Genomic DNA, 21,023 nt, shown 5'->3' with positions numbered 1-21,023 from the left:
CCAATGAAAACCCATGCCTAACTGACAGCTGGGGGAGGAGGGGCTGGGGGGTGTACGCCCCCCAGGGTGGGTGTAGGGAAATCCGCTCTCCAGGTACCAGCCACCTGGTAAAGTGGGGAACTGAGGCACAAGCTCAGTCACGCGGGAAGCATGGGGTGACCCCAGCTCTCCTGGGCTCGTGGCCAAACACGGGCCCCACCCCGGTCTCTGGGACCGTCCCCCAAGTCTGCCGCTGCTCGCAGCCAGCTGGGCCCCGATCCTTGCCCCGGGCCCAGCCTCGGGCGGGGGCGGAGCTGCGAGCTCGGCCTATCGGGTACAGCTCCCGTCCCAGCCAATGAGCAGCGGCCGATTCAACCTCCTGCAGCCAATGAGCCCTTCGCATTGCCGGCGTCACCCCGCCCCCGCGCCCCGCCGGCCTGGCCCGCGGCTGCGGGCCCTTTAAGAGTGGAACGCGGCGCGCCCCGCGCGGATACAGTGTAGCCAGCGCCGGGCAGCGCCTTAAAGGGGCCGCCGCAGCCGGACGGGCCGCCGCGGACTGAGCCGGGAGGCGACCCCAGCCATGCGGGGCGGGGAATGGAGCCGGCGGAGCTCGACGTGCTGGGGCTGCGGGAGCAGCTGTTCCACGAGCGGGTGCGGGAGTGCCTGGTGAGTGGGGCTAGAGGACCGGGGGCCTGAGAGGGTGCGGGGCGATACCACGGGGATGGGCTCGGGAGAGGCAGGGCCAGCCTTGTGGTCCGCATCTGCTGCTGGTGGGGCACGTGATGGGGGGGGGAGCTGGGCAGAACAGGGGGGATGGAGGGTCTGAGGGGTCCCAGGGGGGTCCCTGCCCCCTTGGTGGAGCCCTGGGGTGGCAATAATGGGGGTGCTGGCCAGGGCCCTTGAATCCCGCCAGGGGTTCAAGTGCCTGGCCCAGGTCGGTGTTGGTGGGGCTGGGCCAGCGCTGGGAGAGGGGCTGGGAAGTGCAAGGCGAATGCAGCCTGATCTGGGAAAGTGCCTGGCTCCGAGTTGGAGCAAGAAAAACAAAACTTTTCCCTCCCTCCAGCCCCCCGGCTTTGGTGCCCTGCCGAACACAGTCTGTGGGTTTGTAACGTGTTTCACCCCGAACCAGCGTGTGAAGTGCCTGCAGGAGCTGCTGCTTCGGCCCTGCTGACATGCAACCACTTCTGGTGCGTGGCGTGGCAGGACCCCGACAGGTGCACACGCTGCCTGTTGGGATGGGACATTGAGAGTCCTTGGGTCAAACTGCCCAAGCCTCCATGTTGCCACCCTCCCACCCCACTGTCCCACAGAAAGGGGGAGCCTTTGGGAGCCCTAGGAGCAAAGAAGCAGCCGGGTGAGGCTCGGGTCTGAGTTACTTGTGGTCGCTGGGACTTGCCTTGGCCCCCGCCCTGTGCCGTTACCCCCGGCTTTGGACATCTTGCTCTTCTGTGACCATTCTCTCTGCTAGACACCTCTCCCTCTCCCCATGCCCTGCTTATCTCCCTTGGAGGCATCTTGAGCTGTGGCTTCCTTTAAAGATTGCGCCCTTACTGAGTCTGCCAAGCCCTTTCCCCCAGCCCAAGAAGGGCTGCCCTGTGGTGGATCAGGGGAGCCACCCGTGGCCGACACCCGTGTCAAATATCACGGTTGGCCCCGTGTCAGTGGGGACCAGGCTGCACTCGGGTGCAGGTCACAGTGCTGCTGCGTCACGACAATATCAGCTGAGGGCTGTGTTTGGACACCTGATGCCGGCCGTGGCTCAGTTTCCCAGCGTCCGCTAGAAAGCAGGGAGGTCTAACAAGAAACTTTTTTTGGGACATGCCTCTGCTCCCTGGGCATCTAACCCATCCCCGTGTGGCTGGATATTCCTCACCCTTGTCCAAGGGGACTCCAGCCTCTGAGCAGGGTTTCAAGTGTGGTAGCAGCGACCATGATCTGCTTCGCAGAGAGAGTTAGCTGGGTTTTGTGCAGTGTAAGTGGATGTCCTGAGGGCACCGTTTCTGCACAGAGACTGGACTTTCACGGGGTATTGTCCCCGGTACCTGAAAACATCTAGGCAGATGAATTCTCCCTCCGCAAACCATGCAGTGCCATCTGGGAGTCCTTCTCCACGGGACAGTGCAGCAGCACCAGCTTGTACAGCTGGCACCAAGGTGATAGCTTTCAGCAAGATTGTAGCCAGTTTTTTTGGGAATTTGGACGCTCCTGGCAGGATCCCCGCCTCCCTGGCCAGCTGCAGTCATGAGTAGGAACATGCCCTCTTGCCAGCAGGGCTCTGGGGTCAGGGGGAAAAAACATGCTAGAACCCTTTGACATCTGTGTCCTAACCAGCCCACAGAGACTCCAGCGTCAGCTGGGTGATGGGGGTTTCTAGCCCCCCCTCTGCCAGTGTCGGCAGCCCCTTGACTTGGGTCCTGACGACGCTGTGACACTAGCTGTGTTGGGGAGTGGGGAGCCTTGGTTACAGATGGCAGCCCTCTGTTACCCCAGGGCTCAGTCTTGCAGGAATCCTGGCTCCTGGCATTTGTACCCCCCCACCCCCAGCCCCACATGGTGCATTGGGTGGCTTGGAGGGGGCCTTCCCGAGTGGAGGCCCTTGGGTCAGCTGGTCTGAAACAGCCCAGTGCTTGGAGCAAGGCAGACTCTGCTCCCGAGCCAACCCCGCACTGCGAGCTGTGCCAGAGAAACTGGAGCTGAGGGCCCAGAGGCGGGCAGCTGGCACACCAGGGCCCGGCTATCCTGCTTGGCAGGCGAGGGGGAGCAGGAGGGAAGCAGCTGGGTTTGTTTTTCCTGCTGAATTGACATCAGTTAAAGGGTTCAGGGCTGAAGACTTTCCCAGCCTGATCTGTCCGCACGTAGCCTGAGCCCCTCCCGTTGGACTGGGAGGTCCACATGGCTGCTGCTCCATGGGGGAGGGGCGCTATTCAGTGGGCTCCCCTCCCCCCCACAGGTTGGTAAAATAATGTTACTTTATTAAGACTGAAGCACCTCCGGGCGAAGGTGGGTTGGCGTCAGCGTGAGGGGACAGGGGTCACAGAACACTCAATGCTGAAGGGAGTCGAGAACCCAGGAGTCCTGGCTCCCTGTCCCCTCCTGTAACGCCTAGGCCATGCTCCCTGTCTGGGGAAGAGAACCCAGGAGTCCTGGCTCGCCTATCTCTTGCTGTAGCCACGAGGTGACGCTGGCTCCTGTCAATGGCGGGTCCCCCGAAGAGGAGCGTTGGTGGCTGGCTGTTGAAGGTGGCGCTAGTGGGAGCCGCCAGGTTCTGTGGCGGGCACAACCATTCATGGAGTCGTGAGGGCTGGTTGCTTGGGGGGGCCCCACAGGGTTGGGCAGGCCTGGCAGCTAAAGCAGGGCAGTGGCTTCAGGATGCCTGGGTTCTGGTTTCCCTGCTCTGCCACTGACTCACCGTGACACCTTGGTTGAGTCACTCACCTGTGTGGGAAGGGGATGAGGATGCTGCTCTGCTGCCCTGGGTGGGGCGTGGGGGAGGAGAACCGTCTGGGATTGCCCGCGATCCCTGGAGGAAGGAGCACTGCTCTGTTCGCCCTGGCCTGGGGCCCGTGGCAGGGAGGGAGGGGGAAGTCAGAGTCCAGGACCCGCTCAACCCTTCCTGTCCCCTCCCCCCCGCCCCACCCAAGCAGAGCCCTGCCTGGCTCTGTTGCTGGGGCAGCACAAACTCCTTCGCTTGGCACAGTGACGGGGCGCTAACTTGACCTTCCAGCGCACACGCTGTGCCCTGCCTAAGACTTAGCAGGTCGGTGCCAGGGGAGCTAACCCTGCTGGGAATGCAGGTGCCATGCACCAAGTGTCTCTGCTTAGCCCTTTCTCCCGGGGCTGTAAGCTGGGGGACCCCCCGGATCATTCAGCAGCTTTGCACCAGGGTCTGTGCTCACTGGGTGGAGGCAAAGGGGGAGCCCTTGTGGTCACCGTGGTGCGCGGGCGCTGCTGAATGGCAGTCGCGCTCAGGCTCTGCCCCTCTCCAGCCCTGTCGCACATCGAGGATTCCTACTGACCCCATCGCCCCGGGGGCGCTAAGGCATGGGGCGGGGGGGGGGGTCGGGGCAAGTCTGGATGGTGCTGAAGGCTCTGGGAGTGTTGGTGGATTTGCAAATGGCTTTTATTTCCCTGCATCCCCGCTGCTCCCGTCACAGAAACCCTGTTAATTCCTTTCCTGCCTGGCATCCCTGGAATTCCAAGCTGGAAAAGACTTACCTGGGTCCCCCACTCCCTCTGCCAGTAGAGGAAGGGCTAGGGGCATGCAGGCCAACGCGTGTACCGGCCCTAGGGCTAGGGGCTGACGTGGCCTGCGGTGGAGGGAATGGGGCCTGGGCTGTCCGCGCCTGCCGGTCCCTGAGGGGGGTATAAAGAGCCACGCAGAGCATTAGCTCCCTGCGGGGTGCGTGGGTGTCAGGGAGGGGAGGTTCTGCTGAGAACCGAGGTCACAGCCCTTCAGCACTTGCGGCTGCATCTGGGAGCTGCAGGCTGCTGCCCTTTATTCCCCGCTGGCTGCGCGCGCTCGCTCTCTGGCATGGCGTGATGCCCCGCTGGGGTGGCAGGGGAATTGCTGTGGAGCTGGAATTGCTGCTTCCCCTCGAGCAGGGCTAGGGGCCGAGGGATCCTCCCGGGGGGCTGAACTGGGGCAGAAGGGGGACCCTGGACAGCTCTCCTTTCAGGATCCATCGACCCGGAGAGGGGCCAGGCCAGGAAGCTGAGGCCCAGCTGGCCCCTTCCAGCCCTCCAGAAGGCCCCCAGCCTGAGCCCCCCGTGCTGCATCCGAACCACCCTGCTGGCTGGACCCTTGAGCCGTCCTGTGTGGGCTCAGGAGCCAGACTGTGCCCAGGGCTCTAGCAGCTCCCTGCTAGCTAAGCTCCTCTCACCGCTGCTCAGACCCGCACTAGAGAGGAGGGAGAGTTCTCTGCTCTCCTGGGATGAATCTCTCGTCCCTTCCCTGAAGCCGTTGGCACTGATGGTCTAACACTGGGTAGGTTGGTTGTCCATGCAGCTGTCCAGTCCCTTTTTGAATTCTGCTAAATCCCGTGGCAGGGAGTTCCACAGGCTAATCAAGTATTGTATGATTAACAGGTTTCCTTTGTACGTGTTGAACTGGCCACCCTTTAATTTCTGAACCCCTGTGTCCGAAGGATCCTGGGTAGGGCTGGGCTGCAGGGCCCGCGGGGCCTTCCCCCGCCTGCTCCCTGCTGGAGGTGCTGGCTGGCTCCCAGCAGCAAGAGAGAGGTCAAATCAGTCTCTGCCAGCTTCCAGCACTGACCTACTAGAAGCATGTCAGGATCGGCGCAGCCCCGAGCCTTCAGGCGGGTGCGGCCTTCGAGGGGTTAACCCTGGGCCAGTTCTTAGAGAGCCCTAAATTTCAACCACCCAAACCTGAATGGCTGGGTGGCTGGCGGCTGCTGTGAGCTCCAGGCTGGGACGCCTGATGGGTGCAGCCCCCGAGACCAGCTCGTTGGCACTACAGCCGCTGCGGCCTCTCTGCAGGGGCATTCCCTTGGCCCGGGGAAGCAGAACCGGCCGCGCTTGGACCCGACCTGGGTTTTCTCCAGCCGCTGAGCGCTTCGCAGCGGTCGGCCTCTTGTGTAATTGGGGTTTTATTTTGCCCTGTGGCTCTAGGGGGGCTGGCCTGCCAGCGGGGCATGCTGCTTCTGGAGGGGTTCAGGCTGTGCCGGGGTCCAGGGAGTCCCCATGCCTGCTAGGGCACGATCCAGAGTGCAGTGGGAGTCAGCCGGCACTCTCCTGGCGAGCCCGGGCAGTCGGCACTTCTCAAGGCAGGGCTCAGAAACAGACCTGGCGGGGGGGGGACAGGCGTGAGCTGGGGGGTGGGAAGGGTAATGAATCTGTGCTGATGCAATGAAGCCGATGGGTTCAAGTCAACCTTTGCGCCCGGCCTGTCTGACACACGCTGCGAGTGATCAAAGGTCCTTGTGTTCTTAAACGTAGCCCTGCTCTGCTTGGACCTCGGAGCGCGGCTCGGGGGCGGGTCAGCCGTGTGCCCGGTGCTGCCTGCCGGCTTCCTTCCAATCACGGCAATGGCTCTAGTGCTGGTGGCAGGCGGGACTGACCACACCGAGCCCCGCTGTGTGTATAGCACAGGCAGGGGCTGGCCACGCTTCCCTGGACCCCTCGGAATCCCCCAAGAAGGGGCAAATTACAGAGCAGGGGCATTCCATGTGGCCAGACATCTGCCACCAGACATTTTCTGGCCTGCTTGGCATGGCCTGGCTTGGACCCGGCAAAGAGGAATGCCAGCAGTGAGCGTGAATGGCCAGCCTGCCAGCCCGACTGCCATGTTGCGGTTAGCCAGGCCCCGGTGACGCAAATTCGGAGCCTAAACACCTTTGTGGGCCCGGGCCAAAATGTACCCTGTTTGTTCAGAGACTGATTTCTCCGGCTTGCCGTGAAATTTATCTGCCCCCGCTACGCCCTGCTCCAATTGCCCCTGCAAAATGCAAACCCCACCAACACAATACCCTCCCTCCCTGCCTTATCCTGTCCTGTTGCCCTCTGCAGCAAATACCCACGCGGGCAGGTTATGGGCTGAGCTCACAGCCAGGCCTCGCGGGTCATTTTCGGGCGACGGACGCTGTGGAGCGGCAGGGCGGGGACGTACCTGAATAGAGCCCAGCATGGTGCAGAGTCTGACAATGAACCTGGGGGCATCCTGAGCCTCTTGGCCAAAGGAGCCCCAGAAACATGTCACGGGGGCATCCAAAGATACTGGCAAAATGTCTGGAACTTCTGGCGTGTGCATGTGCGGGGCCTCTGGGCCGCCATGCTGGTCGCGTCCGCAGTGCAAAGGCTTGGTGCTGGGGGTGGCCGCTTCGTGGGAGGTTCCCTTGTGGGTCCAGGCCCAGACTTCCGAAAAGAGCCCCAGGCTGGCAGCTCTGGATTGGAGGGTACCTTTAAACTGGAGTTGTCATCCCCCCCACCCCCCCTTCTGCTCGGCTGCAGGAGCAACCTGCAAGGGCCTCCAGGCTTCAGGGCGTCCCATTTCCAGCTGGCATGGGGTCAGGCAGAAATCCGTATAGAAACCCTGCCCCCAGTGCAGCACTGGGTATTGTGTGGCGGCAGGTGGGGGGCTGCTGCCCTGAGAGACACCCAGCGCGAGCTGTTCCTGGCAGGGGCACCAGAGCTCGGAGCTGGGATTCCTGCCCGGGGTGTCAGCGCTTTCCCTGCAGCTGTTCTGCAGGGCTTGGATAGTAGCAAATGGGGGCGTGGGGGTGGGTTGAGGAGGGGAGGATTGGGGTGGGAGGGAATGGGGAGCACGACGGGTGTGATCCAGCTGCCTGGGCCACCTCTGACCCTCCGTCCCTCCCTCCCTCTCTGCAGATCTGCACGCTGCTCTTCGCCAGCCTCTATATCCTGAGCCACTTCGTTATAACCTGCTTCAAGAAACACACGGACTTCGCCACAGGTAACCGGCCTGGCTCTGGCCAGGCCCCTGGCTCTGGCTGCCCCCTCCCTGCACGGGGCTCTTGTTGAATTCCAACTCCAGGGCCCCCAGCAGCTCCCCCCTCCCCCGGGGCTGCTTGAGCCAGGGGCCAAACCTCCTGCAGCAGCTTTGCTGTGTGCTGTTTGGTGCATCCCCAGGGGAGACCCCGTCCTGCTGGGGAGGGCCCCCCTTGGTTTGTTTACATTGCTGCTGTGTTGCGGTTGCCATGGGCAACATTCCCCCCCCCCCCCGGGGGATCTGGGCTCAGAGACCAGCATCTCCCGAGTGTTGCCCGGTTCTGTTGCTAAGCGTGGTGTCGTCACCATGGCGCTTCCCTCCCCGGGGCTGTGCAGCGAGCCCAGAGCCAGATGCTGGGGGGCCTGGGCGGGGAGCAGGGGGATGGGGCCGAAACACCAGGCCCCCTAGGCAGAGCCCGTGGCAGGAGAGCCGCATGGTGGCCCCTCCACCTGACCCCGCACCGTCCTTGCCCTCCCTGAGGAGTTGTCTTACCAAAGGCCGAACCCGTCCCGTCCCCGGGGGTCCCCCCACCATGCTGGGGGCTGAGTGGGATGGAGCCAGGCTGCCCGGCATCCTGTGAGCTGGGGTGGGCAGGAGCCAAGGGCGCATCTGGGCACAGAATGGGAGAGGGGGCTGCAGGTTCTGTTGAGAGCCAGGAAGGGGGACCCCTCTGCCCTCCGCCGCCCCCGCATCTCGGAGCGGAAGCTCCACTCCCTGGGGGGAAGCCCAATGGCGAGGATCCTCACGCTGCAGGGTCAGCCTGGTGCTTGTGCCATGGGTGTCCTTGGCTGTGCCTTGTGCGTTGGGGTGGGTAGCGCATTCCCCGCCAACGGGGCCCCCTTGCACACGGCTCCCCTGCAGGGTCTGCGGACCCATGGATCTGGCCCGATGCACTGCGTTCCCCGGGGCGCAGACCCCCATGTGGGCAGGGACTCATGTGCTGAGGCCAGGACTTGGCTTCTGCTGTGCCTGGCAGGGGTCCCTGGGCTGCTCCCCACTGGCTTGGGAGGGGACCCCGCGTCTCCCCGTGATGTGTGCACCCCAGCTCTCGCCAAGGCCCTGCTGGCAGGCCTATACATAAATAAGAATTGACCCATAGGTGTCGTCCCCCCCCCCCCGCCAATGCATATGTTGACCCTGGCTCCTCTGGCCACCTGCTGTCTTACCCTCCCCCCACTATGCTCCTTTGCCCCCACAAGCCAGCCCGGGTGGCTCAGGGCCCAAGCATCTGGTCTGAAATCCAGGGGGGACCCCCCCAGCACCATACACACACGGCCCCTGGGTTCCTGTCTCAGGTGGGCTGGTGCAGCCACTCGCGCTGAGGCGAGTCCGGAGTCCTGTCGTCCCCCACCCCTCCCAGCCCCATCTGCGTCTTTCCAGATGGTGCATTTCCCGGTCGAGTGACAGCTCCACCGTCTGTCGTGTCTGGTGAGGGTGGAAACGCCTGGTGGAGATTCTGTCGGGAGAGCGCTTCCCTCTGAGCCGAATCCGGTCTCTGTGGGAGGGTGTGAAACCGAGCTCCTGGCCCGGCGGTGGAGATCCTGGGACCCTTTTCAGGAGGGTCGGGGTCTTGTGTCCGACACGCTGGCCAAATGCCACATCTGGGGAGGCAGAATGTGACTCCTGTTGCGGCCATTTCAGTGGGCTGCAGGATGGGCAGCGATGCTGTGGGCCATTAATCAGCGGCTGTGCCCCACCCCAGAGGTGGCTGCTTTTCAGGCTGGGGGAAGCAATACCTTACCTGCTGTGCACAGAGGATGTGAGGCTTAACTGGTGTCTGTAAAGGACTTCAAACCTTTGGCCGAGAGAGGAGGGGGTATTGCAGTGGCTGGGGGTTGCCTTACAGTGCTGACAATGCCTGTGTACCCTGCTCCCCTTCCCCACTGCGCTGCCCCAATGCCCCTCCCACCCCCCGTGCTTGCTGGCTCTTTTCCATGGGAGTTGCTACCCCTGAGGAAACTCTCTGCCCAGAATAGCTTTCCTGATGGGACCATTCCACCCTCTGCCAGGGACTCTGGGTGCCCTGTGGGGCTTGGGGATTCCTGTGCCAGGGTGGGGAGTGACAGTGCCCCGCTTTCATTTCGGTGTGCTGCCCCTGCTTTGGGGGTGCTTGGGGCCAGACAAGCCCTTGGAAACGCAGAGCCACCCCGGAGCAGGAGCGGGGTTGCGACCTGGGGGTGCAGCTGGGGACAGAGTCGAGCGGGCTGTTGCAGCCTCGCTGCCCCGCGCTCTGACTGCGTCGCTGGGCCGCTTTCACGCAGTTCTTTGTGCAGCATTTCTGTAGTTTTTACTGCTGCCCTGCAGCGGCCACGGTGCCGAACCCTGTGCCGTGTCAGGGCTGAAACGCCCGGCGCTGAGCCGCCTGCCGCACGGACGGCGTGCGGGGAACGGCTGCCGGGGTTGGGGAGTTGGTGAGGGTCAGGGGATGGGAGCTGGCTGTGAGCATTCAGCTTGGCACGGAGCCAGGCGGGGCTGGCCAGGGAACGGGGAGAGGAGACGTGTGACCTGAATACGGATGGGAGCTGCTGGCGGCTTGGTGGGAGCGAAGGCGGAGTGGAGATGGGGGAGGGGGCTGCTGAGCCCTTTGTTAGGCGGTGCTGTCTTGTCACTTCCCCCCCTTCCCCTTTTCCCATCGCTCAGCCCCCCGCAGCCTTGGGCCATCTCTGTTTTGACTCTGTGAAATCCAAGCCCAGGATGATTTCTGGGGGTCAGGGTGGGAGCTGCGCCCGGGCTGGACAGAGCTGCCCCCCGCCCACCTGGCCTGGGTCAGCTGGGCCTGGCCTATGTGGCTGCCAGGCCCTGGGGGGTGGTCAGGCAGCCAGGTGCAGCACATGGGAGCCTGCCTTTGGGGAGACACCAGCGGGCACCTGGGCTTGTCTGAGTCACCCATGCCCCCGTCTCTGTGTGGCACGTGGGTGGAAATCGATGAGCCCACGTTCCCGTCCCTGAGGTTACTCCTTTGATTGAACCCGCTGGGGGTGCCAGTCACTGCTTGGAGGGTCGGCTCCTTTACTAAGAAAATGTCAAATAATCCCAGTCAACCAGATTTACTGAGTGTGAGCCAGATTAATTGGCACAAATACGGGAGGGGGGGAATCTTCCCCGAGCCAGGGGTACAACCAGCAGTGCAATGCTGCCAAGGTGTCTGTCTACACACACACCTGAGCCTGCTACCATGGGCACAAACTCCCCAAAATGCCTTGGTGCCCTCTGACCCTAGTACTTCAGTTCCCGGGCACAAGGCTCTTGGAAATCCGCGCCGAGTTTTTAGCAACAATTCTGTCCGTTTGTATCATTGTCACAAAGCTCAGCACAGGTCTCTGCGTGCCCCCAGAACAAAAGCTTACGGGCCGTTTTTAATGTGGTTCGGTACAGAGATGCAGGGGCCGTGGGCTCGCTTTAGCATAAACCTGGATTCTCTTAAAAACACAGAATATTGGCTGAATAATTCTGGACATCTGGCTGCAGGGCAGCAAGGGAGGGATCTGTCTGGGACAAGCTGCTGGCCTGGGTATGCTGGCATCACCTGGGACCCCCGCTGTGACCAGGTGCAGAGAGACCCTGCCCCCGAGCAGTGCCCATTTCCCGTAGGCGAGGCAGAGGCCCCTTCTTCCCATCTCAGAGCTGGGGGCAGAGGGGCTTCGCCCTGGGCCTTGCAGGAGTCTAGCAGAGCTGAGTCCCGGCCTGGCAACCCCTGGGCCATGAAACCTCCCGCCCCACCCACGCCCCCACAAAACCTTGTTGTGGCTCTTGGCCGAAGCTTCCCCGACTCTGTCCCGTGAGGTGTAACGAGCGTGAGGGTCTCTGCCGAGCTAACGGCTTTTCTCCCCCATCTCTCTGCAGTTGAGGATGACGAGGATGCCGCTGTCGACAGAATTGCGTAAGCTCCTGGCTGTCCTTCGCCCCTTCCCGTATTGACGCATTTCCCCCCCCAGCGTGCTGGGACAGGGCAGGTTTGAGGATCGCAGGTTGAGCAGGGTGATGGGGCTCAGGACTCCTGCGTTCTCTCCCCAGCTCTGGGGGGGGCAGCGGCTAACGCGTCTCTCCCCGAGGCACGTGCTGGTTTGAGTCTCGCTGAGCTGCTCCACGCGCTGAGACCTGGCAGAACTCGCGTCGCCGGCTGCCTCGAGGCGCGGCCGGCACTCCCACCCCTGGGTGCTGCCCGCTCACATTCCAGCCACGGCGGGTCCCCTCGCTCCCCGCTGGCTTTGCCCTGCGCCCTGGGGGCCGTTCGGGAGGCTGGCCAGGGAAGGGGTGGAGGAGCCAAGCTCATGCTCACCCCCCGCCCCCCTCAGGCTGTCGCTGTGCACCTTCACGCTGGCCGTCTCGCTGGGCGCCCTGCTGCTGGTGCCCTTCTCCATCCTCGCCAACGAGGTACTGCTGCTCTTCCCGCACAACGACTACATCCAGTGGCTGAACGGCTCGCTGATCCACGGTGAGCACCCGCCCCGCCCCGCCCCACCCCGCCCCGCTCCGCCAGCCTGGGTGTGGCCCGGGGGGCTGGGCTCGGGGGGGCTCACCTGCCCGTCTCTCTCCAGGCCTCTGGAACCTGGTCTTCCTCTTCTCCAACCTCTCGCTGGTCTTCCTCATGCCCTTCGCGTATTTCTTCACCGAGGCCGAGGGCTTCGCGGGATCCAAGAAGGTACCAGCTGCCGGGTCTGTCTCCCCTGCTGTCCTTGGTGCCACCCGCACCGTGTTAAATTCTACCCCCCCCCCCCGCAGGGCATCCTGGCCCGAGTCTACGAGACCTTCGTGGAGCTGCTGCTGCTGACCCTGCTGGTGCTGGGGATGGTCTGGGTGGCGTCAGCCATTGTGGACGAGGACACGGGCAGCCGGGAATCCCTCTACGGCGAGTGGCCGGGCAGCGCGAGCTCCCCACGGGGCAGTGATGGTGGGAGGGGGGTTGGACAGGACGGAGGGACAGGACTCCTGGGTTCTTTTCCCAGCTCTGGGAAAAGGGAGTGTGGTCCAGGGGCTAGGGTCCAGACTCCTGGGTTGAATTTTTCATCTCTGCCAGTGGCTTGTTATGAGGGGGGCAAAACTCTGCCTTGCCCCATGCCTCAGTTTCCCTATCTGCACAGTGGGGTGATTGGTACCCAACCCCCCTTGCTGTGATGCTCTGGGGTGACAAGCCTTATCAGACGTGCTAGTTAATGTCCTCCCCCCCAGCCCACCCATACCCTGCTCCGGTGGGAGTGACCATCTCCTGAGTGCCAAGGAATCCCATTCCCGGCCCCCTGCCCAGCCCTGGCACTGAGGGTCTTCTGGGCCCCATGGCTTACCCCAGCCTGGGTGTGTAATGTTAACCCTCTCCTCTCCACAGACCTGTGGGAATACTACCTCCCCTACCTCTACTCCTGCATCTCGCTCTTTGGGGGGCTGCTGCTGTTGTGTAAGTGGATGGTTTGATTTCTTTGGGGGCTGAGGGGGGATCTGTGGGGTCCAAGCTGAGTTTCCAGCCCTCCCCCTGAACAAATGCAAGGGGGCAGGCCGGCCGTATGGTTCCTGGCTTCCGTTCCTGTCTGACACAGACTGCTCGGGTGACCTGGGGGGAGTCTCTGATGAAATGGGGCTTGCGTAGTTAGACTGGGAGCTTTTTCGGGGTGGAGCCTGTCCCTTCCTCCAAACAAAGGCCCATGCAAGCCTCTGTAGCCAGACTCTGCCTCCAGCCCTGATCCGTGTGTCTCCTGCTCGGTCTGGTGGACGTTTTCCAGGAGCTTCCAAGCTGGCTCTGGTCCGGAAAAGTCTGAATGCAGGGGCTGGAATTCAGGATCTCCCTCCCCCGCCGCCCCACCCCCCCGCCCTGGATAACCTGTTGGATTTTCCTGACCAATCCCTTTTGGGTGGTGCCGGGGTCTCCCTGACAGACGGGCTGATGCCAGGCCAGGTACCCACGGGGTGGAGCATGCACTCTAGCCAGGCCTGCTCCTGGGGGGGCAGTGTCGTCCCCCCCCACCCCCCGGACACCCTGCCACGCCTCATGGCCACAGAACCGAGCGACTGTGTGTTCATCAGAGGTGTCTCCCTCTGCTCTCGGAGCCCGATGCGGGTTCGGAAAGGAACTGTGGGAGGGGGGCTGATTTCAGGGCAGGGACCTCTCCAGCTCTGGGTGCCGAGACCATGAAGGCCCCAAGCTTGAACCCGCCCCACTGGCAGACACAGAAAGGGCCCGATCCCTTTGGTTCCTTTTGCCAATAGAAGGGGGGGCCGGTGCCTGTTCTCACCCTGCTCCTTTGCTCTCTGCCCCCCCCGCAGTGTGCACGCCTGTCGGCCTCTCCCGCATGTTCACCGTCACCGGGAAGCTGCTGGTCAAGCCCAGGGTAAGGCTCCCTGTTCCTGCCCCGCCCTCGCCCCCACCGGGGGACGCTGAGTGGAGAGGTTAACCCCTTGTTTGCTGGGGGTCGAGCCCACCGTGGGGGAGGGATGGGGTGTTGCTGTCCCAGCTGCGTGGTGGCTAACGGGCGCCGTGCTCTCCCTCTGTCGTCCCCCCTGCAGCTGCTGGAGGATCTGGACGAGCAGCTGAACTGCACAAGGTTCGAGGAAGCCGCCCTCTCCCACAAGATCTCTGCCAGTGAGTGTGTCCCCCATGCCCCGCCCCGGGTGCTGGAGGGGCGTGATCCCGGCTCACTCCAACGGGCCCCTTCCCGGAGGGGCTCAGGCCCCCCATCCCCCAGTTCACCCCTCGGGACTCTCTTCTTCTGCAGGTCCCACCTCCTGCTGGCTGAACTTGAGCGCGGCCGTGCTCCAGGAGCAGTCCCTGGCCATCCAGAGCCGGAGACTGGCGCTGGGTAAGGAGCGGGGCTGGGGAGACAGAGAGCTCGGGGCGGGCGGGGGATGGAGCGGGACTCCTGGGTTCTCTCCCCGCTTGCTGGGCGGCGAGATCAGTTGGATGCTCTGGTCTGGGTGGGGGAGGGGGGCAGTGTTCATTCTCAAGGGGGCAGGCGGTGACCACTCTTGACCACTTGCTCACCCGGGGCGTGTCCTGTGCTTCCCGGCAGAGCTGCGGCGCTGTGCCTCGCCCTGGCAGCGGAACCTGGCCTACCCCCTGGCCATGTTGTGCCTCCTGGCGCTGACGGTAGGTGCTGGGGGGGGAGACGGGGGGGGCCTGCCTGATGTCTGTGCCTCAGTTTCCCTGCTTGTCGGGGGTGGGGGGGTTATTCTCTGTGGAGCTCCCTGGGGAAGGACCCCCGAGGGTGCGAGGAGGAGGCCGCACTGACCTCCCTTCTGGTCCTTCCCAGGCCATCTCTGTGCTCGTTGTCTGTTTTCACACGCTGGAGCTGCTGCTGGATGATGCCGCAATGCCGCGGGGGATTCAGGTACCGCGGGGGGGGGGGGGGGGTCTGAGCTGAGTTTAACCCTTCCCTCTCTGCCATGGGCCCATGCATGGGACGAGTTTGCTGGGTCTCAGCCCAGCTCCCAGTAGACGCACCATCAGCAATGGGGAGACCCAGCTATCTAGCCCCCTACCGGGCCTCTCCAGGTCTGGGGGTTCACCCTGCACTGCATGGTCTGTGCCTTCCCCATGGATCCATGCGGGGGGAAGTGCTCACCAGGTGACAGCATGAAGGGGCTCTGGGACATGAGCCCAGAGCTGGCTGATCGGTTCCTGCTCCAATCTGCCCCCCACACCGACCCTCTTCTCTGCTCTCTCTCCCTGCAGGACGCACCCCTGGGGCAGGTATCCTTCTCCATCTTCGGGTCCTTCGGCGCTGCCCTGCAGGTGGTTCTCATCTTGTATCCTTGGGATGTGCAGCCCCAGCCCCTCCGTCTGATCCCTGCAGGGGGGCTGCTCTCTCTGGGGCAGGGCCTGGGTTTGCTAGCCCAGTCCCCCCTTCCCTGTCCCTCTGGGTGCCGTGCCCCCATCCCAGTCCCTGCATCAGCTCCCTGGGCCCAACAGATTCCACCCCCCCACTCCGTTATTCCTCCTTAACCCCTGGACTCAGCTATCTGATGGTCTCCTCCGTTGTGGGCTTCTACAGCTCCCCCCTGTTCATGAGGCTGCTCCCCGTGAGGCAGGATACCCCCATGACCAAGGTAAGTGGTACCTGCCCCTCCGCCACCGGGTGCCCCCTGCCTCCATGCAGCCAGAGCCGCTTGCTACCCGCGTGGAGCCACTAGGGACACGGTGTGGTGGGCCCAGCACCAGGGCTGCACTCAGGACGCCTGGGTTCTATTCCCAGCCCTGGGGGCGGCTGCATTGCATCATCTCGCCACACGAGGGCGCCATGGCTCCGGCGCCAGGCTGGATGGGGAGAAGCCTCGCTGTGAGCTGCCCCGTCAGGTGCCCCCCAGTTAGACATGGATGCGCAGCGGGAGCCCCCAGCCTGCCCCAGAGCCAGAGTCCAGCTGGGGATCTTGGTTCCCTAATTCCAGGGGTGGGGCTGCTGATCCTGGCCAGAGGGGCCCGCAGGTGTCTTGTGGCTCGCTGGGTGGCGGATACGGAGTTGTGGCGGGGTTCTGGGGGGCGGGAGGGGTCCTGTGCCCACACGTGGGGGGAGGGGGAGTCTGGCTCCCAGGTTCAAGGCCTGTCTCTTCCCCCTCCGCCCAGATCATTGGGAACTGTGTGTCCCTGCTGGTCCTCAGCTCCGCGCTGCCCGTCTTCTCCAGAACGCTGGGTGAGTCTCCTGCGGCCATGCTGGGCTCCGGGGAACCGCGCGCCCCTGGGGCGGACCTGAGTGGCTCCCAATACGCACGCGCACCCCTGGACTGGGCCAGCAGAACTGCCCCACCCTGGAGGCCCGTCCCGTTGGCCAGGGGTTGGAGCTCTGGAGCAGCCGCTTAAGGGCTGTAGGCTGGGATTGAGGGGCAGAGGCATGGCTGGAATAACAAGGGGCTGTGGGTCAGGAAGGGGGGTGTTGGGGGAGCCCAGGCCTGGGGCTGCAGGGGGAGGTACAGTGGGGTCCAGCCCCCCTGAGGGGAGCGCTCAGCCTCTCTCTCTTGCAGGAATCACACGGTTTGACCTCCTGGGCGACTTTGGCAGGTTTAACTGGCTGGGGAATTTCTACATTGTTTTCTTCTACAACATGCTCTTCGCTGCCCTCACCACACTATGCCTGGTGAAGAAGTTTACGTGGGCAGTGCGGGCCGAGCTCATCCGAGCCTTCGGTGAGTCCAGGGCCTGCCGCCTGCACCCCTGGGGGCAGCTGGTCCCCGGGCCAGGGAGCCTGGTGTGTCCGTGTCACAGGCCTGCAGGGCCCTGGGGGAGGCGATTTGCCGGTGAGCCAGGGCTGTGGGTGAATGGGCCCCTGGCCCCAGCCCAGGCTGCCAGCAGGGGGATGGACATGGAGGGGAAATGTCACCATGGCCCCTAACCCGTGTCTCCCCTGGCCAGGTTTGCACAAGCTGCCCCTGCCCGTGACGCGCACCCGCCAGCCCAGCAAGCTCTGCTAGGACGAGTCTGGCGCCAGCCAACGACTGGGAAATGGGGGCTGCTGCGGCCCCTCCAGGCCGTGGGGCGGGGGGCAGCCCCCCCCTCCCGACTCGATGGATTTATTTGTGTCTCCTGCATTCTGAGCCGAAGGGCCGGGGCCTGGCTGACTCCGCCCAATGGTCTGCTGACGAGGAGGGGCCAGTATCCTCCTGTGGTGCGGATGCTGCAAAGGGATGGGGCGGATTGAGGCCCCCCCCCTCCCCTTGCATTCGATCCCCGGCGGGGGGAGACAGGAGAATTCTCTGCTGGGACTGCTGCTGAGCCGTCACCCCCCCCCCCCAGTCCTCTCCCCACTGCTGCAGCCTCCTGGGGGGGAAGGCAGCTCCAGGCACCCTGCAGGAAGATGTTGGGGACTATAATGGTTGCTGTTGGCCAGCAGGGGGCGCTGTGGGGGCAGCTCCCTGCGAGTCCAGTCCCAGCCTCTCCCAGCAGGGGCCGCTGCGGGGAGCGGGGGTTTAGCACTAGAGTTGTTGCCCCGAGCCCCCCAGGGCCCGGCCCTGCCCCGTGCAGACCCCCCGGCGCCACGGTTACATACCTCACTCAAGCACACTAGGCGGCCACGGGCCGCGCATTCGTCTGCTTCGCTGGCTGCGTTTCCTGTGTGGGCAATTTTTATTTTATTTATTTTTTTTTTGAACAGCTGCTGCCCTGATGTCTTATGGGTGAAAGACCCCCCCTGCTCTGAGACCCTCCCCACTCCCCTCACCCAGTGAGCTCAGCCCCTCCCTGCTCTGTCTGCCTGCCCCCCTCAGCCCCAGGCTGCTCCTGTCTCTCTGACACTAAGTGACTTAGGACTGGCCTTCAACTGAGCGGGGCTCCCGGGTGGGGCAGGGACCCAGGGAGGTGTCGGTGGGGGTGGGGAGGTTTGTCATTCAAACACCTGGGGGCTTCTCTTTCTCACCCTGGGTTGTAGGGGGAGGAGCTCTGGCTACAGACACATCTTAGCCAGCACGGGTCAGGCTGGTGCCTGATCCTGCCTCTGAGGGGGAGGAGTTGGGGGGGAATGTATTTGTGTGGGGGGGGGGAAGGCTGTAAATGTGAATCCCCCCCGGCATTAGCATTGGGGTGGGGAGACAGAGCTGAAAGGGGTGTGGGCCTGGATCTCCAGTCCTTCCTGCTGTGTTCCTGCCCTGAAGCATGGGAGCCTAGGGCAAGCTTTGCTTTGTCTAATGAGTGTGTCAGGTCTCTGCGCTGTCAGCTGATAGTGACAGTGCAGATCAGCTGTCAACTGCTGTGTGTGTTTTTTATTTAAATAATAAAAAGTGTCTTTTAATACATGGTGGGAGGCTAGCGGCTTGTGAGACACCAGCTCCCTCTGTTGAAATTCCTGCTGGGAAATGTGCTTCCCAGCTCCTGGAGTGCTGTGTGGGCACACACCCACCCGCTGCTGCACCTGGACACCCCTGTGCCTGCCCCCTGGTTTCCTGCTGCTGGAGCTGGGCACAACTGGTTCCTTCCCCAGGTGCTGGGGCATGTGCAAAACTGCACCCACCCAACTCTGGGCCTGCTTGGGCTGTTGGGGGAAGCTGGGGCTGCTGCAGCAGGAGCAGGCTCTGCTCTCTGGCGTATCCAAATGGGTGTGTGAATATACACCCCCAGCTTCCCTCCTCCCCCCACCCCATCCTGGAAGGTGCCACACCCTGTCTGACTCCCCCTTTGCTTTTGGGTGTAATTACCCATTTTCCTGGCTGTAGCGAACAAGCCTCTTCCACCCTCCCCCCAGCCCTGGGTGAGGCAGCAGAAACAGAGTCAGGGCAAAGGTGAGGGCTGGGCTGCTGGGTGGGTTCCTGGCTTTCAGGGGCCCGTTTTCCCTGCTTTCCCCTTCCCCGTGCCCATAGTCAGAGTCCCTGGAGGGTTCTATGGGCCAGAGGGGGCCCAGGCTGGGCTAGAGTGCCAGCAGCAGCTCCGGGCTAGCTGAGAAGGGGGGCAGGCAATCTGTCACTGGGAGCTTTGGGGCTCTAGGTTGGGATTGAGGGGCAGCAACAGAGCTGTGGGGGAAGGGAGACCAAGGGGGGCTGTGGGTCAGGACTGCAGGGGGGAAGGGAGCCAGGGGTGCCATGGACGATGACTTGTTCACCTTTCAGCCCAGCTCCAGTCTGCTCCATAGGCCTCTTGGGTCCCTAGCCCCGTGTGCCTTTTGAACATCAGAGGGGGTCAAACCCAAGGTCTGTCCTGTCTGCCGACAGTGGCCAGGGCTGGGGCTCCCGAGGGAACGAACAGAACAGGGAGTCCTCAAGTGATCCATCCCCTCACCCATTCCCAATCTCTGGCAAACAGAGGCTAGGGCCACCATCCCTGCCCAGCCTGGCTAATAGCCAATGATGGACCTGTCCTCCAGGAACTGATCTAGTTCTCTTTTGAACCCTGTCATAACCTTTGCCTTCACAACACCCTATATTGGGGGGGGGGGGAGGTTGTGTGAGGGGGCAGTGATGCCTCCGGCTGCAAGCCCAGTTTCATGGGGTGTTTGTCACTCTGAGCACAGAGGAAACTGCCCTAGTGCCAAACCTTCCCACCCATCCTGCCCCGGCTCTCCGGATGGGGGGAGCGGCCGCAGGGGGCTGGGAACCGGCCTGGCCTGGCTGTCACAGCTGGGAGTTTGCTGTCTCTTCCCTGCCCTGCCCAACCTCTCCTGTTTTTACAGGGGCTGATCAGGAAGCTGGGTGTATATTGCAGGAAATGTGGCCATGGCTACCCGGCTTCCCTGGAACATGCTCTTCTCCCAGCTGCCCCGGCCTGGCACTGATCCACCCGCCAGTGGGCGCTGCTTGGTGCACCTGCCCCAGCCTGTGTCTCCCACCTGGGGGCCACGGCACTGGGGGGAGCTGGCTCAGCCTGCTCAGAGCTGGGCCCCCCCCACCGGGCCTTGGACCTCCAACCTGCTCGGTAGGCGCCCAAGTGACCCTGGGGACCTGAGGGGGGGAGGGCCCTGGGGCACAGGTCCGGCTGGGAGCCCGGGTGCCCGGCCCAGGGGAGGGCAGAGGTCGCTCTGGGCTCTTCCCCTTTCGTGGTGAATTTATTCAACTTTGGGTCCTTTGAACTGCAACAAAAGGCAAATTAGGATGAGAGGAGCCTGCCCTCTGCTGGCCAGAGCCGGAAATGCTGCTGCAGGACACGCCCCGACCCCCGCCCGCGGGGGGGGGGGGGGATCTGCAGTTTTCAAAAGTGGCTGCTGAATTTTTGGGGCCCCCACCCTGGAAGCTGCACCTCCCCCGCTCCTGGGGCCTGGCCGCCGACTCCAGCAGGGACCCCCTGGGCGAGCAGGGTTGCCAACCCTCCAGGGTTGTCCTGGGGTCTCCAGGAGTTCCAGGCCTGTGGCACCGGATAGACTAACGGGTATTGGAGCGTGAGCCTTCGTGGGGGGACCCCCACTGCGTCGGATGGCATGTGAGGACGCCGCCAGGAATACGCCTACCGCCTACCGGGCGAGGCAGGTGCTGGATGTCGGGGTGCGGGGGAGACGGGGGGACACGCCCTGGGGCAGGCCAGGCTGGCTCGGACCAGGGCCCATCTCCCCGGGTCTCCAACAGTGGCCGGAGCCAGCGGCTCCAGAGGAGAGCGCCGGCGGTTGAGGGCCCCCTGCTCCCAGGCTAAATTCTCACTTGACACCCCCCCCCCCCACGAGAGAGACAGGCCCCGGCGTGGGGGGCTATAGCCCTGTGGGGGAGGGGGACTCCAGATCAGTTGGGGCGGCCACTTTCCCCCCTGAGAATTAGGCTCTTTAACTCTCCTGGCTGGGATGGGGGGGGGCCTAGATCTCCTGCAATGGGGGCACCCGAGCTCCCCCTCCCTGGGTGCAGGCAACCCCTGGGAGACCAGAGGTGGGTTTACACTGACCCGTAGGGGCCTGCTGCGGACTGTGCCCCGGAGGATAGGGGGTGCAGGAGACGAGGTGCAAAGGGGAGCTGGGGAGCGAGAAGGGGAGAAGGAAACGCACTGGGGTGGGAAGAGGGAAGGGGGGGCATGGGCTGGGGTGCTGAGAAGGGGAGGAGGGTGCAGTGGGGGGTGGAAGACTCCGGGGTGCAGGGAGTGGGGTGCGATGAGGGCTTGGGGGGCCGGCAATGGGGGTGCGCTGGGCCGCACTGTGACAGGGGTAAGGACACCTGTCAGGAGCGCGCTTCGGAGAAAGGCAGAGCCGCGTTCCCGCTG

At 63.6% G+C, this 21,023-nt stretch overlaps 1 protein-coding gene across 1 annotated transcript; it reads left to right on the top strand.

Moving 5' to 3' along the window:
• The first annotated feature begins 424 nt into the window (after nucleotides 1–424).
• LMBR1L (limb development membrane protein 1 like) lies at nucleotides 425–17,124 on the top strand. Its single transcript, XM_074935055.1, has 17 exons — nucleotides 425–645; nucleotides 7,324–7,408; nucleotides 11,288–11,324; nucleotides 11,740–11,879; nucleotides 11,983–12,086; nucleotides 12,167–12,293; nucleotides 12,768–12,836; nucleotides 13,700–13,764; nucleotides 13,940–14,015; nucleotides 14,149–14,232; nucleotides 14,443–14,519; nucleotides 14,683–14,760; nucleotides 15,105–15,178; nucleotides 15,388–15,478; nucleotides 15,993–16,059; nucleotides 16,388–16,549; nucleotides 16,776–17,124. Exons 1-17 carry the CDS (start codon nucleotides 574–576, stop codon nucleotides 16,832–16,834), a joined length of 1,467 nt encoding a protein of 488 aa, XP_074791156.1. The 5' UTR covers nucleotides 425–573; the 3' UTR covers nucleotides 16,835–17,124.
• Nucleotides 17,125–21,023: the final 3,899 nt, after the last annotated feature.

This window comes from Natator depressus, chromosome 20 (assembly GCF_965152275.1).
Source record: "Natator depressus isolate rNatDep1 chromosome 20, rNatDep2.hap1, whole genome shotgun sequence".
Taxonomy (NCBI): Eukaryota; Metazoa; Chordata; order Testudines; family Cheloniidae; genus Natator; species Natator depressus.
This window is presented reverse-complemented; position numbering and strand designations above follow the sequence as displayed.